The sequence below is a fragment of the Panthera leo genome, chromosome B3 (genome assembly GCF_018350215.1).
Source record: "Panthera leo isolate Ple1 chromosome B3, P.leo_Ple1_pat1.1, whole genome shotgun sequence".
NCBI classification, from domain to species: domain Eukaryota; kingdom Metazoa; phylum Chordata; class Mammalia; order Carnivora; family Felidae; genus Panthera; species Panthera leo.
The window spans coordinates 70,128,283-70,141,802 of record NC_056684.1 but is presented as its reverse complement, the minus strand read 5'-3'; the positions used below and the strand labels follow the sequence as shown (position 1 = coordinate 70,141,802).

General features: G+C 37.5%; 1 protein-coding gene across 1 annotated transcript; it reads left to right on the top strand.

Moving 5' to 3' along the window:
* The first annotated feature begins 526 nt into the window (after positions 1 to 526).
* LOC122221240 (olfactory receptor 4K14-like) lies at positions 527 to 1,468 on the top strand. The gene has a single exon (XM_042940555.1). The coding sequence runs from the start codon at positions 530 to 532 to the stop codon at positions 1,466 to 1,468; it is 939 nt and encodes a 312-aa protein (XP_042796489.1). The 5' UTR covers positions 527 to 529.
* Positions 1,469 to 13,520: the final 12,052 nt, after the last annotated feature.

The following is a 13,520-nucleotide window of genomic DNA, read 5'->3' as shown; positions in this document are numbered from 1 at the left end:
TGCATTTAAATTATCATGCCATGGTATTTATTATAAGGTTTTCTATATAGCTTTTCTCCTACTGACTGTTCCAACATATATTTTATAGTAATAAGCAAAAAAATTAGGTTTATGGTGTTTTATAAAAGAGGTTCATTCATCTGTGGAATTTGAGAAGCTTGGGTTGATGTGGGTAGGGAAAATGGGTGATGGGTACTAACAAGGGCACTTGTTGGGATGAGCACTGGGTTTTCATATGTAAGTGATGAGTCATTAGATTCTACTCCTGAAGCCAAGGCTACACTGTATGTTAAATAACTTGAGAATTAAAAAAAAAAAAAAAAAGGCATAATGTCAGGAATATTTTGCCAATATTTGTCTTCCCAGTTATATTTTCCACTTTCAGGTATAAATGCTAATTTTTGAGGAAATTTAAATTTAAATGAAATAGAATTTCAATTAAATACTAAAAGTTAAGTACCCATTCCCACACCACTAACTGACAATCTATCCTTCTTCCTAGGTTATTTTAGAGGACACAGTGAATAAAATGGATAAAGGAAATTTGTCTATAGTGTCAGAATTTGTGCTTCTGGGACTTTGCCACTCATGGAATATGCAGTTCTTATTCCTAATCATATTTTTTATGCTTTACCTGCTTATTGTATCTGGAAATGTTTTCATCATGATCCTAATCATCACTGATTCCCATCTTCATTCTCCCATGTATTTCTTGTTGGCCAACCTGTCCTTTGTTGATATGTGGCTTTCTTCAGTCACCACTCCAAAGATGATCACAGACTTTCTCAGGGAGAACAAGACTATTTCCTTTGGAGGGTGTATGTGCCAGATCCTCTATGTACATTTTGTTGGAGGGGGTGAGATGGTACTCTTGGTGGTAATGGCCTATGACCGCTATGTGGCTATCTGTAAGCCACTCCACTATTCGGCCATGATGAGCCTGCAAAAATGCACTAGTCTGGTGGTAACTTCCTGGAGCATTGGCTTTGTGCATGCCATGAGTCAGATGGCTGTGATTGTGCAATTGCCTTTTTGTGGCCCCAGGGAAATTGACAGCTTCTTCTGTGACATACCACTGGTAATCAAGCTTGCCTGCATAGATTCCTACAATTTGGGAATATTAATGAATGCTGACAGTGGGGTTCTAGCCATGACCTGCTTTATCCTGTTGTTGATATCCTATACATATATTCTTCTCACCATCTGCCAAAGCACTAAAACTGGTGCTTCCAAGGCACTCTCTACCTGTACTGCCCACATCACAGTGGTGGTGCTCTTCTTTGGGCCTTGCTTCTTCATCTATGTGTGGCCACTCAGCATCACCTGGGTGGACAAATTTCTTGCTGTGTTTTACTCTACTATTACACCTCTCCTAAATCCAGCCATTTATACTCTGAGAAATAAAGAGATTAAAGATGCCATGAAGAGATTCAGAAGATATTATATGCATTACAAGGGAAATATTTAATGCCCCAAAAACCTTCACATTGATAATACATTGACCTTGTAAAATAAGTTGAAAATTCTAGGCATTCAGTTTATTTCTACATATTATAGTTGTCTCCAAGTGCAGGAATAGGGTAAATATAATTCAAGAAATGGCAACATTTATTAATCATCCAGTAGAACACCACAAAATATATCCCTAAAGCCCAAACACTAATGATCCCTCTTTCTGAGGGAATTGTCTAATCAGTCTTCCTATGACTTTAACTATGTTAATTGAGAATCTAAAATTCATTCAACAAAGCCATCCATCCATCCTGATGGAGAGTATCTTAACAAATTTCTCTTGAATTTTCTCCTGACTCCATTTGGAAAGTACTCCTATAACACTGACTCCTTCTCTCAAACCTTTCACCCAACTTCTTGTCAAGAGGTAACTCAATTATTATTTTTTCTTTAACTTAGCTTCCATGCAAATACCAATGGGAAGCAGTGGGAGAAAAAACTAGAGAGAATGTGACAACAGTGGTAAAATCATAGAGTGAAGGATATTCTGTGTTTCATTTCCATTAACTCAATAAATGTAAAAAAAAAAAAAAAAAAAGGTAAGACCTAATGATATTTCCCTTGGTTATCTCAGTCTCAAGGACTAATATTTATTATGCTTCAAACTATTATTAACCATCTGTGTAAAAGTCCTAAAATGTATGCTCTTCAAGGGCAAGAGCCATGCCTTACCTGATCAATTCTTGAAATAGCAGTACTTAGTATATTGGTTAATATATAAACAGTCAATAAATATATTTTAATGAATATATAAAGGATAATTTATCCATTCAAATACCCATAACATTTATTGATCGTGGCATATTGAAGTGCAGCCTTTGTCATTAAAAGAAATTCCTAAGTTTCAACTTACAAATAAAATTTATTTTATTTCTTGCAGAATTTTAAATTAAGTGGATTGAAATTCACTTGGAAGAATCAACCATAAAAGTCAGAAAAAAAGTTTAGTACATACACAGGTTTTATTCCTCTTAACATCAAAACAAAAAACAACAAAATGACAATAAAAATAATGCACTGATCCTCCTTGAATGCCTACTCTATGCCACTCTTTTATATGCACTTTTTAACTTCATGCTCACTCAGAGAAAAATTATAAATTTTATAATTTAAGTGCTTTTATTATTTCCAATTTATGAATAAGAAAATGAGACTCAGAAATGTGAATTAAAGTTCTTCAAGATAACACAGTCTTATTTTTCCTTCTCTTAGGATTTATAGATCAATTTGAATTCCAAGACTCTTCACTTATTAAATAACACTACCCAATACAATAGAAAATTATTTCTTTTTTTTTTTTTAATGTTTGTTTATTTTTGAGAAAGAGAGAGACATAGCATGAGAAGAGGAGGGGCAGAGAGGGAGACAGAATTGGAAGCAGGCTCCAGGCTCTGAGCTGCCAGCACAGAGCCCGATGTGGGGCTCAAACTCACAAACTGTGAGATCATGAACTGAGTCAATTAATAGAATCAGAGAACCTAAGTCAATAATAGAATATTAACCGAACAAAATAAATAATATACTGGAAATGTCATTTTGCAATCTAAATTGATTATGCAGTATAAAATGGGAATGGGAGAAACATCACCTAAGAACAAACCTTCACACAAATGGTAAAGTATTAACAGTCAACCATTTAGCTGTCTCTACCTTGGGCGGTAGCCCCAATTCATTCTCATGGGTATACTATTCATTCACTGTATTGTCACCACTGTATTGTCACCACTGTTTTAAGAATTTTTTTTTCTGCCCAGAACACTAAGTATCTTTTTTTTTTTCTGTCTGTCCTTATAAGATAAACCTGAGTGTTAAGTTCTATTTTTATGGATTTCCTAACATGTGAAAAAGAAGGGTTTAAGAATAAAAAAAAATAGAGGGGCGTCTGGGTGACTTGATCGGTTAAACGTCCAACTTGGGCTCAGGTCATGATCTCACAGTTTGTGAGTTTGAGCCTGGCGTCGAGCTCTGTGCTGACAGCTCAGAGCCTGGAACCTGCTTCAGATTCTGTGTCTCCCTCTCTCTGCCCCTCCCCTGCTTGCACTCTGTGTCTATCTGTCTGTTGTCTCTCCCTCTCTCTCAAAAATAAATAAACATTAAAATTTTTTTTAAAAAGTAAAAAATAAGTTTGTAAATTTCTTTGTAATATAATTTGCCACAACAAAATCCAAGAATTACATGCTCTCAACTCAAACATTTTAGTCACTTTTTTCCATGCTATTCAAGCTTAGTATTTACATTTATCAGATAGGCAAATTCTCCTTAATTCTCACTGGTTTCTATTAGAATCATCTTCATAGACATTAACCTAGAAAACGTATATTCTCTAGTCAACCTCAAATGGCCAACAGTCGGTCTTAATTTGCATTTAATGAAAATATTGTCTACTCTGGTGGAAGTCTTTCTTTCTTAGGCACCAAGACCTCCAACACAGTAGAGCTCAGAGCGATGCAAATGGGAAGCAAAAATTATTGAGTTGTTAGATATAACAGCGACAGGATTTATTACAATTTCTACATCTTGATTCCCAAAGAGAATGAAGATCTCACCTCCCAAAATAGTCATAATGAGTCTTCAGTATATCATTCTATCATTCTATTAGACCAGCTGTTTATGAGTGAACAAGTGTTAATATCAGGGCATTCTTGGCCATGAGACCACAGCTGCACTTGTTTGGCTCATCAGATGCAATGTTATATAGAATACCACCGTTGTGACAAAGCATTTTTTTCAATCCATGGATGGGAGTTTAGCCTATGGTATTTTAGTTAGGAAAAAAATGCATACCCATATGTTCATTTCAGTGAGGTCAAAATTCTACTTCTTCCACAAGGGACATGTTTCAATATAATTAACCTGCCATCAGATCACTGGCTGATCCCAGAAATAAATTGTGCCATTTAGTGGCTCAGCATTAAAGGTCAGGTAACACTAACAGCCAGATCAAGCTTTGTAAGGAATTCCAAATTGTTTATCAACGAATGATCTCTAACCTTGGTCATTTTGCATAGGAACCCATTCAGCAAGTGCTGAGGGGACTGAAGAAAGATGTTAACACGCATATAACTTGTAATTTGCCTACCTGACTTCTAAAGATTCCTCTGTAGGAGCTGCCCCGTAGTATCACTCACATGGGACATCTTTATTTTCATAATCTATGCCCATTCTTAGAGGTCTATCACTAGAACTCTCCCCCAGGAATTCTCTGTCAGTAGGCTTCCTACTATTCAGTCCAAGCTCTGACCATCCAATTACACCATTAGTAACTATTCAGGAATAAATATATACCCATGCTTCTAGTCAAACAAAGTGGACAACTAAAAGTACTGCTTGAAATTCTTCCCTTGGGAGAATTTCTCCTCACCACACTCATTCAGGGCCCAAATCATAATACTACCATAACTAACCAAATCTAACCACAATACTTCACTAAATTGCAGTGGTAGAGCTTCAGAGTTTCACTTCTAGTTGCTGTCAATTATATAAAAGAAACCAACTGTATATTAAGCTCTAAATATTTAATTTTTAGTCCATGTAGTCAGAGATATATAATAGAGATAAGGCAATCAGGCAGTAATAGTTGTTGAAGGACTTTACTATAATCTAATGTAACTTCTTATGCCTCTTAACCTGCTAAGCCCAGTTTATTATGTGCCATTTCCACTTAATGATATAATGTTGGTTCTGAATTTCAATTTTATGGCTTAAAGAATAAGATAGCATTCAGTTCATCATAGGTAGCTGAGATCACACAATCACTTGAAGCCCAAGTTTGAGATCTACAAGCTACACTAGAGCTGAGGGTGATGCTAGCCATGGGAACCCTAGAAACTTTACTGAGGTGGTTTATTTCCCACGATCTAACTCAGATATGTCTATGGCATCCAAAATATTTGCTTTTTTCCTTTTATTGGGTCCAGTCAGAATTACCACATCAATGTAGTGGACTGGTATGATGTTTTGTGGAATATCAAATGATCAAGATTTTTACAGAATATATTATGACAATGGATGAATTTTATGGTATGTGAATTGTTGCTTCATAATAAACATTATACATATATATACATATATATATGGATATATGGATATAATTTTAAATATTAAGTGTGTTAACTACACAAATATGTATACCTTCAACTTAATAACTACAAATGTAAAGATGCCTCCATTAAACAATCACAAGATAGTTTACTTAGTACATTAAGTTAATCTCAAAACAATTCTCTTAATGTAATACTGAAAGTAATACTTGGCAAAGGGAAGCCAGACACATTCTTCTGACCTGGTTCCACATAGTAATGCAGAAGGGAGATTGTGAGATTATTTTTTAAATCATAAATGCTATAGTCATTCATAAAGAAAGAGGAAGCCTTCATTCATGTTCTTTCTACTCCTTTCTTTTCCATTCTTCTCCCATATTTTATGACTTTGTGGTCAGATTATATTTAGAGAATCACACTTAGTACAAAGAATCTGGAAGTCCATTCAAGGACAGTAAGTAAACAGAACCATATTACATGAGGAATAGTCATAAACATTTAGAATAGTTTAGCCCAAAGATAAAAAGGAATGTGGACTATATTGATAGTGGTGAAGAAAAATTATAAGTAAGATCTTCTTCCCCAATTCCTATGCAGTGGTTCAAAGGTTCTGATTCGGGGAGAGAAAGGCTTTAAAGACAAAAAGCCCTGCAGCGTTATCTGAGGTGGCTGACTTCATTTTGGAACTTGGTGTGGAAAATTCCATGATGAAGGACATTCTCAAAAAACACGGGAATCTTGGTGAAGAACAATGAACAAGTGTTAGAATTTCCTTGATGCTGGAAGCCATTAACAAAACAGCAGAGAAACTAGACATCAGACAGAAAGAACCATCTAAGATCCCTCCTAAGATCATAAACTTCAGGGACAGGAAGGCTGTTTGCATGTGCTAGGCTACACCCACTCAGGAGAATTAGGGCAGACTTGAAAGCATCTCCTAAGCCACACAAAGATCCAATGAAAAATGAAGGTTCAAAGGCTCAGGAATAAAGCACACCTCTGAACAAACACGGCCTGAAAAATAAGCTACTCTGATCCATAGGCAACTCCTAGGAAGCCAGCACTTAAAGAAAAATTACACATATTTCTGGAAGTTTGGAAGGCTCTGTGCATGTTAATTCCAAACATAGTTCCCCTTCTTACTAAGCAATGCCTTTAATTTAGCAAATTAAGTTGTTATTCTGAAAACTACAAAATTAAATTCTGTGGCTGATTTCAGCAGGATTACATCCATAACTACAAAAGCAAGATATTTAAGAACTGTCATAGAACTTTTCTGGTTCTCAAACTATAACTTGAAATCCAATTTTAAAAATCTGAGTTTGTCATTTCTTTCTATAAGTATTCACAAGAATCCATCACTCACCACACTCGTTATAATCATCATTAGTAGCAAAATAGTCAAGTACAATAGCCACTTGCTTCAGTTAGCCTTCAATGCAATCAACACAATTATCTACAATGCCACTGCCTGCTGGTAATGGGTCACTAGCATGCCATTTCCCACGGGCAAGGATCTCAGGCTGTGCTCATTCCCAAGGACAAGACCAAGCCAATTCCCAATCCCCATATTTAAGGAGCTGCTTCCTGGGACCAATTCTGTTACGAATTTATGAATCAGAATATACCAAAAAATGCATATTTGTTCTTCTAATAAAATAATATAATCTAAAGATGGTTACCTAGGTATTGAAGAACTAAAAATAGACTTTTTAAAGCACTAAGGGATCATTTTAAAAGCAGCTGAAGGAAAAAAAATACCAGCTTCAGAGCTGGAGTTATAAATGGGAGAGTTTGGCATTATTAAAACTCAGAAGCTTAGAGGACCCCACACACTGGAAACTCACACCTATGAAAGGGGGTCAGTGTAGGAGTTTTGACAAGAAGCATAACTTCTCTAAACCAGTTTCTGTAAAATAGAACTACATTCTCATAGCTTGTCAAGGATAAAACACATAAGTTACATAAAACACTTAACAGTGTCTTTCACAAAGCAAACATACATACTATGAAAGCTCCCAAGGCCATCCATTTATTGTTAGGATAAAGTTCAAACTGTGATGTTTTTCAACACCTAAAGGCCCTGCATAATGTGGTTTCTGTCTGCAGACACACCCCAAAACCATGCTCCTCATTATCATCTCAGCTTCTCCAGGCTATGAATGGAAAACAAAACAAAAACCACAGATGATACAATCCTAGAAATTCATAGTATATTTATTATTTGCTGTTTGTTTATTGTAGGCGATGGTTTTTTTTAAAAGGACACCCAAAGCATAATCAACAAAAGAAAAAATAGGTACACTGGACTTCATCCAAACTAAAAATATTTGTGTCAAAGCCTCCATTCAAGAAAGTGAAAAAAAGACCTGCAGATGAGAGAAAGTAGTTGTAAGACTCCTCTGATGAGGATCTTGTAGCCAGTGGAGTGGTGGCCCTCAAAGAGATAGGTCTAGAAGCTATATCACAACTCCTGAAACTACTGATGTGACCTTACTTGGATAAAAAGTCTTTGTAAATGTAATAAGGGTACTGAGATGACATTAATTTGGAGAAGCTGGGCTGGCTCTAAATCTAAAAGCAACTGTCCTAATAAGAGACAAAGAGGAAAAGACAAGAATACAGAGAATAGGACCATGTGAAAGCGGAGGTAGAGGATGAAATCATGCAGACATAAGTGGATGCTGGAAGTGGCAAGAAAGGATTCTTCCCTAGATATTTATGAGTATGTCAACATACTTATTTCCAATTTCTAGCCTCCAAAATCGCAAGACACTAAATTTCTGTTTTAAACCACCAAGACTGTGATAATTTATTATGGCAGTCCTAGAAAACTAATACAGGTCTAAATATAAAGGACTCCTAAAATTCCATAATAAAAACACAATCTCATTTTAAACTGAATGAAATATTTGAAAATACATATCTCTCAAGAAGATAAACAAATGGCCAACCAGGAAGCACATGAAAAGATGCCCAATATCATTAGTCGTTAGATGAATTCAAATCAAAACCAGAATGCATTCTCATTTCACACCCACTGGATTGGCTATAATAAAAATTATAAAATAACAGGTTTTGGTGAGGATATGGAGAAACTGAAATGTGTATACACTGCTGGTGGGAACATAAAATGGTGCAGCCACTGTGGAAACCGTTTGACAGGTCCTCAAAAGGCTAAACATAAAGTTACTATAGGACCCATATGACCCAGCAGTTATACTCAAGAGAACTGACAAAAGGTGTTCAACAAAAAATCGTGCACAGATGTTTGTAGAAACACTGTTCACAATAGCCAAAAGGTAGGGATAATCCAAACATTCACCAACCGATGAATAAAATGTGGTATATTCATTCAATAGAATATTATTCAGTCATGAAAGAACTTAAATTCTGATGCATGCTACAATATAGATAACCCCTCAAAACAGTTTGCTCAGTGAAGGAAGCCAGACACACAAAAAGTCACATAATATTTCATTTATATAAAATGTCCAGAGAAGTCAAATCCATAGAGACAGAAAGTGGCTTCATGGTTGCCGGGAGATGTGAGGAGACAGAACTGGGACTGACTGCTAACAGGTATGAGGTTTATTTGGGGTGATGAACATGTTTTAAGAAATAGATAATAGGAAAAGTTACCTTGGCCAAAAGTTATACGCCAGGAACATAAATTCAGTCACCACAAACGAGTTCCCTTTCTTCACTGACTCTGTGTTTACATTAAAAGAAAAAACTAAAACTAAGTATGCTAGAAATGCTGAAAGAAGATTTTAATTGGTTTCCAACTGTGGGAAATTTTAAACAATCTTTACTATCAGACACAAGAGGCTTTTAAGAATGCATTCATTCAACCACCTTTCACTGACCACCTACTGATAATACCCAAAAATATACCAGATACTGTGTCAAGTTCTGGCATAAAATCCTCATCTGCCTTCAGGAAGTATACTCCTTAGTGGAGGAAATAGACATTAAATAATCACTGGTGTGTCCAGTTACATGTTACATGTACACTTGATAAACTGTATTCTATTATTGTGCTACAAAATCTGATCTATGTTCATAGACCCCCAAATATCTAGCTTACTATTACATTATTTGAAGATTTTAATACTTAAGTATTGTGTTTCCCACTTGGCCTATCTCAGATTGAACACTGACAGCATTAATAAAACCTCCCTCCATTGTTTATTGTCTTCCTTTGTTTTGTGCTATTATTAACATTTCCTCTACAATATTGTCTCCTTTATTTGCTATTTTTAATTTTTTGAAATTTATTTCTGTATTATTTTGGTATAAAATTTTATACCTTATTATACTGTCTACCTTCATGTAATGTGCTTAGTTCCCTCACTTAATAAAGGGCTTTCATTTTTGGCATTGACAGTTCTACGATATTTTCTGACTCCTACCTATTGCTGATGAGAAAAATCAAAATTATTCCATACTTTTTCTCTATATCTCCCCCATTAAAAATATTCAATTTATCACAGAATTAAGCCTTACATACTATTCTTTCACGTGTAGCCTCATCTTTAAATGTATAACACAATGTATTAAATTCTAGGTGGGAAAAGCTGCCCTGCTAGGTGGACGAGGAGCTTTCGGAGTGAGGCAGTTTCCTCAGGAGTAATGGCGGGCCTGTGCTAGGGTAACACCACCGACCTCCATTTCCTTTACCCTTCTAACCAAACAATATTCCTGCCCAGTTACAAAGTGCAACTTGTTTCCCTAAGTGCACTCTGAAATACACAAGAATGTCTTAGTCTTTATATGCTCCAGTCTGGTATTGTCCAAAAGTATCAAGAGTCACCTGGGGAACTTTTTAAAGGTTCTTAAAAAGACAATGTATTGAAGATGGTGGCGTAGGAGGACGCTGGGCTCACTGCGTCCTGCTGATCACTTAGATTCCACCTACACCTGCCTAAATAACCCAGAAAACCGCCAAAAGACTAGCAGAATGGATTCTCCAGAGCCAAGCGCAGAGAAGAGGCCCACGGAAGAGGGTAGGAAGGGCAGAGAGGCGGTGCACACTACACGGACTGGCGGGAGGGAGCCGGGGAGGAGGGGCAGCCCGCCAGCCAAGCAGAGGCCCCGAGTCTGGCTTGCAAAAGTGGAGGACCCAGACAGAGTGTGTTCTGACAGCAAGTGGGACTTAACATCTTGAAGGTTATAAGTTAACAGCTCTGCTCGGAGATTGGGAGGGCTGGAGGACAATGGGAGTTAGAGTTGTTGAGCCCCAGACAACAGAGCTCAGCTTGGTGGGGAACAAAGGCATTCGCCAGCGCCATTCCCTTGCCCATCCCCCAGCCCAAAACCCAAAGGGAACCAGTTCCTGCCAGGGAACTTGCTTGCACCATGCAAACACCCAACCCTGTGCTTCTGTGGACCCACGCCTCCGGTGGCGGTGGAGGGTCTGACTCCCTCTGGTTGCCGCAGGGCCCCTCCCAAAGAGGATCAAGGAAGGAAAAGCAAGCTAAGCCTGCCCCTCCCTCCCCTGTGCACCTAGCCGATCCACCCCAGTTAATACGCCAGATCCCCAGCACCACAAGCCTGGCAGTGTGCAAGGAGCCCAGACAGGCCACGCCACCCTACAGTGATTCCCACCCCTAGGAGAGGGGAAGAGAAGGTACACACCAGTCTGACTGTGGCCCCAGTGGTGGGCTGGGGGCAGACATCAGGTCTGATGGTGGCCCCGCCCACCAACACAAGTTATTCAAGACAGCACAGGGGAAGTGCCCCCCAGTCCCGCACCACTCCTGGGACTATCCAAAATGGCGAAACGTAAGAATTCCCCTCAGAAAAACGTCCAGGAAATAACAACAGCTAATGAACTGATCAAAAAGGATTTAAACAATATAACATAAAGTGAATTTAGAATAATAGTCACAAAATTAATCACTGGGCTTGAAAACAGTATACAGGACAGCAGAGAATCTATTGCTACAGATATCAAGGGACTAAGGAACAGCCAGGAGGAGCTAAAAAATGCTATTAATGAGCTGCAAAATAAAATGGAGACAACCACAGCTCGGATTGAAGAGGCAGAGGAGAGAATAGGTGAACTGGAGGATAAAATTATGGAAAAAGAAGAAGCTGAGAAAAAGAGAGATAAAAAACTCAAGGAGTATGAGGGGAAAATTAGAGAACTAAGTGATGCACTAAAGCGAAATAATCTATGCATAATTGGTATTCCAGAGGAGGGAGAGAGAGGAAAAGGTGCTGAAGGTGTACTTGAAGAAATAATAGCTGAGAACTTCCCGGATCTGGGGAAGGAAAAAGGAATTGAAATCCAAGAGGGACAGAGAACTCCCTTCAGACGTAACGTGAATCAATCTTCCACACGACATATCACAGTAAAACTGGCAAAATACAAGGATAAAGGGAAAATTCTGAAAGCAGCTAGAGATAAACGTGCTCTAACATATAAAGGGAGACCTATAAGACTCATGACCGATCTATCTACTGAAATTTGTCAGGCCAGAAAGGAACGGCAGGAAATCTTCAATGTGGTGAACAGAAAAAATGTGCAGCCGAGAATCCTTTATCCAGCAAGTGTGTCATTTAGAATAGAAGGAGAGATAAAGTCTTCCCAAACAAACAAAAACTGAAGGAATTCGTCACCACTAAACCAGCCCTACAAGAGATCCTAAGGGGGATCCTATGACACAAAGTACCAGAGACATCGCTACAAGCATGAAACCTATGGACATCACAATGACTCTAAACCCGTATCTTTCTATAATAACACTGAATGTAAATGGACTAAATGCGCCAACCAAAAGACATAGGGTATCAGAATGGATAAAAACCAAGACCCATCTATTTGCTGTCTACAAGAGACTCATTTTAGACCTGAAGGACACCTTCAGATTGAGGTGAGGGGATGGAGAACTACTTATCATGCCACTGGAAGTCAAAAGAAAGCTGGAGTAGCCATACTTATATCACACAAACTAGACTTTAAATTAAAGGCTGTAACAAGAGATGAAGAAGGGCATTATATAATAATCACAGGGTCTATCCATCAGGAAGAGCTAACAATTATAGTCTATGCGTCAAATACAGGAGCCCCCAAATATATAAAACAATTACTCACAAACATAAGCAACCTTATTGATAAGAATGTGGTCATTGCAGGGGACTTTAACACTCCACTTACAGAAATGGATAGATCATCTAGACACATGGTCAATAAAGAAACAAGAGCCCTGAATGATACATTGGACCATATGGACTTGACAGATATATTTAAAATTCTGCATCCCAAAGCAACGGAATATACTTTCTTCTCGAGTGCACATGGAACATTCTCCAAGATAGATCATATACGGGGTCACAAAACAGCCCTTCATAATATACAAGAATTGAAATCATACCATGCATACTTTTAGACCACAATGCTATGAAGCTTGAGATCAACCACAGGAAAAAGTCTGGAAAACCTCCAAAAGCATGGAGGTTAAAGAACACCCTATTAAAGAATGAATGCGTCAACCAGGCAATTAGAGAAGACATTAAAAAAATATATGCAAACAAATGAAAATGAAAATACAACAATCCAAATGCTTTGGATGCACCAAAGGCAGTCCCAAGAGGAAAATACATTGCAATCCAGGCCTATCTCAAGAAGCAAGAAATATCCCAAATACAAAATCTAACAGCACACCTAAAGGAAATAGAAGCAGAACAGCAAAGGCAGCCTAAACCCAGCAGAAGAAGAGAAATAATAAAGATCAGAGCAGAAATAAACAATATAGAATCTAAAAAAACTGTAGAGCAGATCAATGAAACCAAGAGTTGGTTTTTTGAAAAAATAAACAAAATTGACAAACCTCTAGCCACGCTTCTCAAAAAGAAAAGGGAGATGACCCAAATAGATAAAATCATGAATGAAAATGGAATTATTACAACCAATCCTTCAGAAATACAAGCAATTATCAGGGAATACTATGATAAATTATA

What these genes read in the sequence shown, in the direction of transcription:
- LOC122221240 (XM_042940555.1), top strand. Translation starts at nt 530, where the DNA reads ATGGATAAAGGAAATTTGTCTATAGTGTCAGAATTTGTGCTTCTGGGA.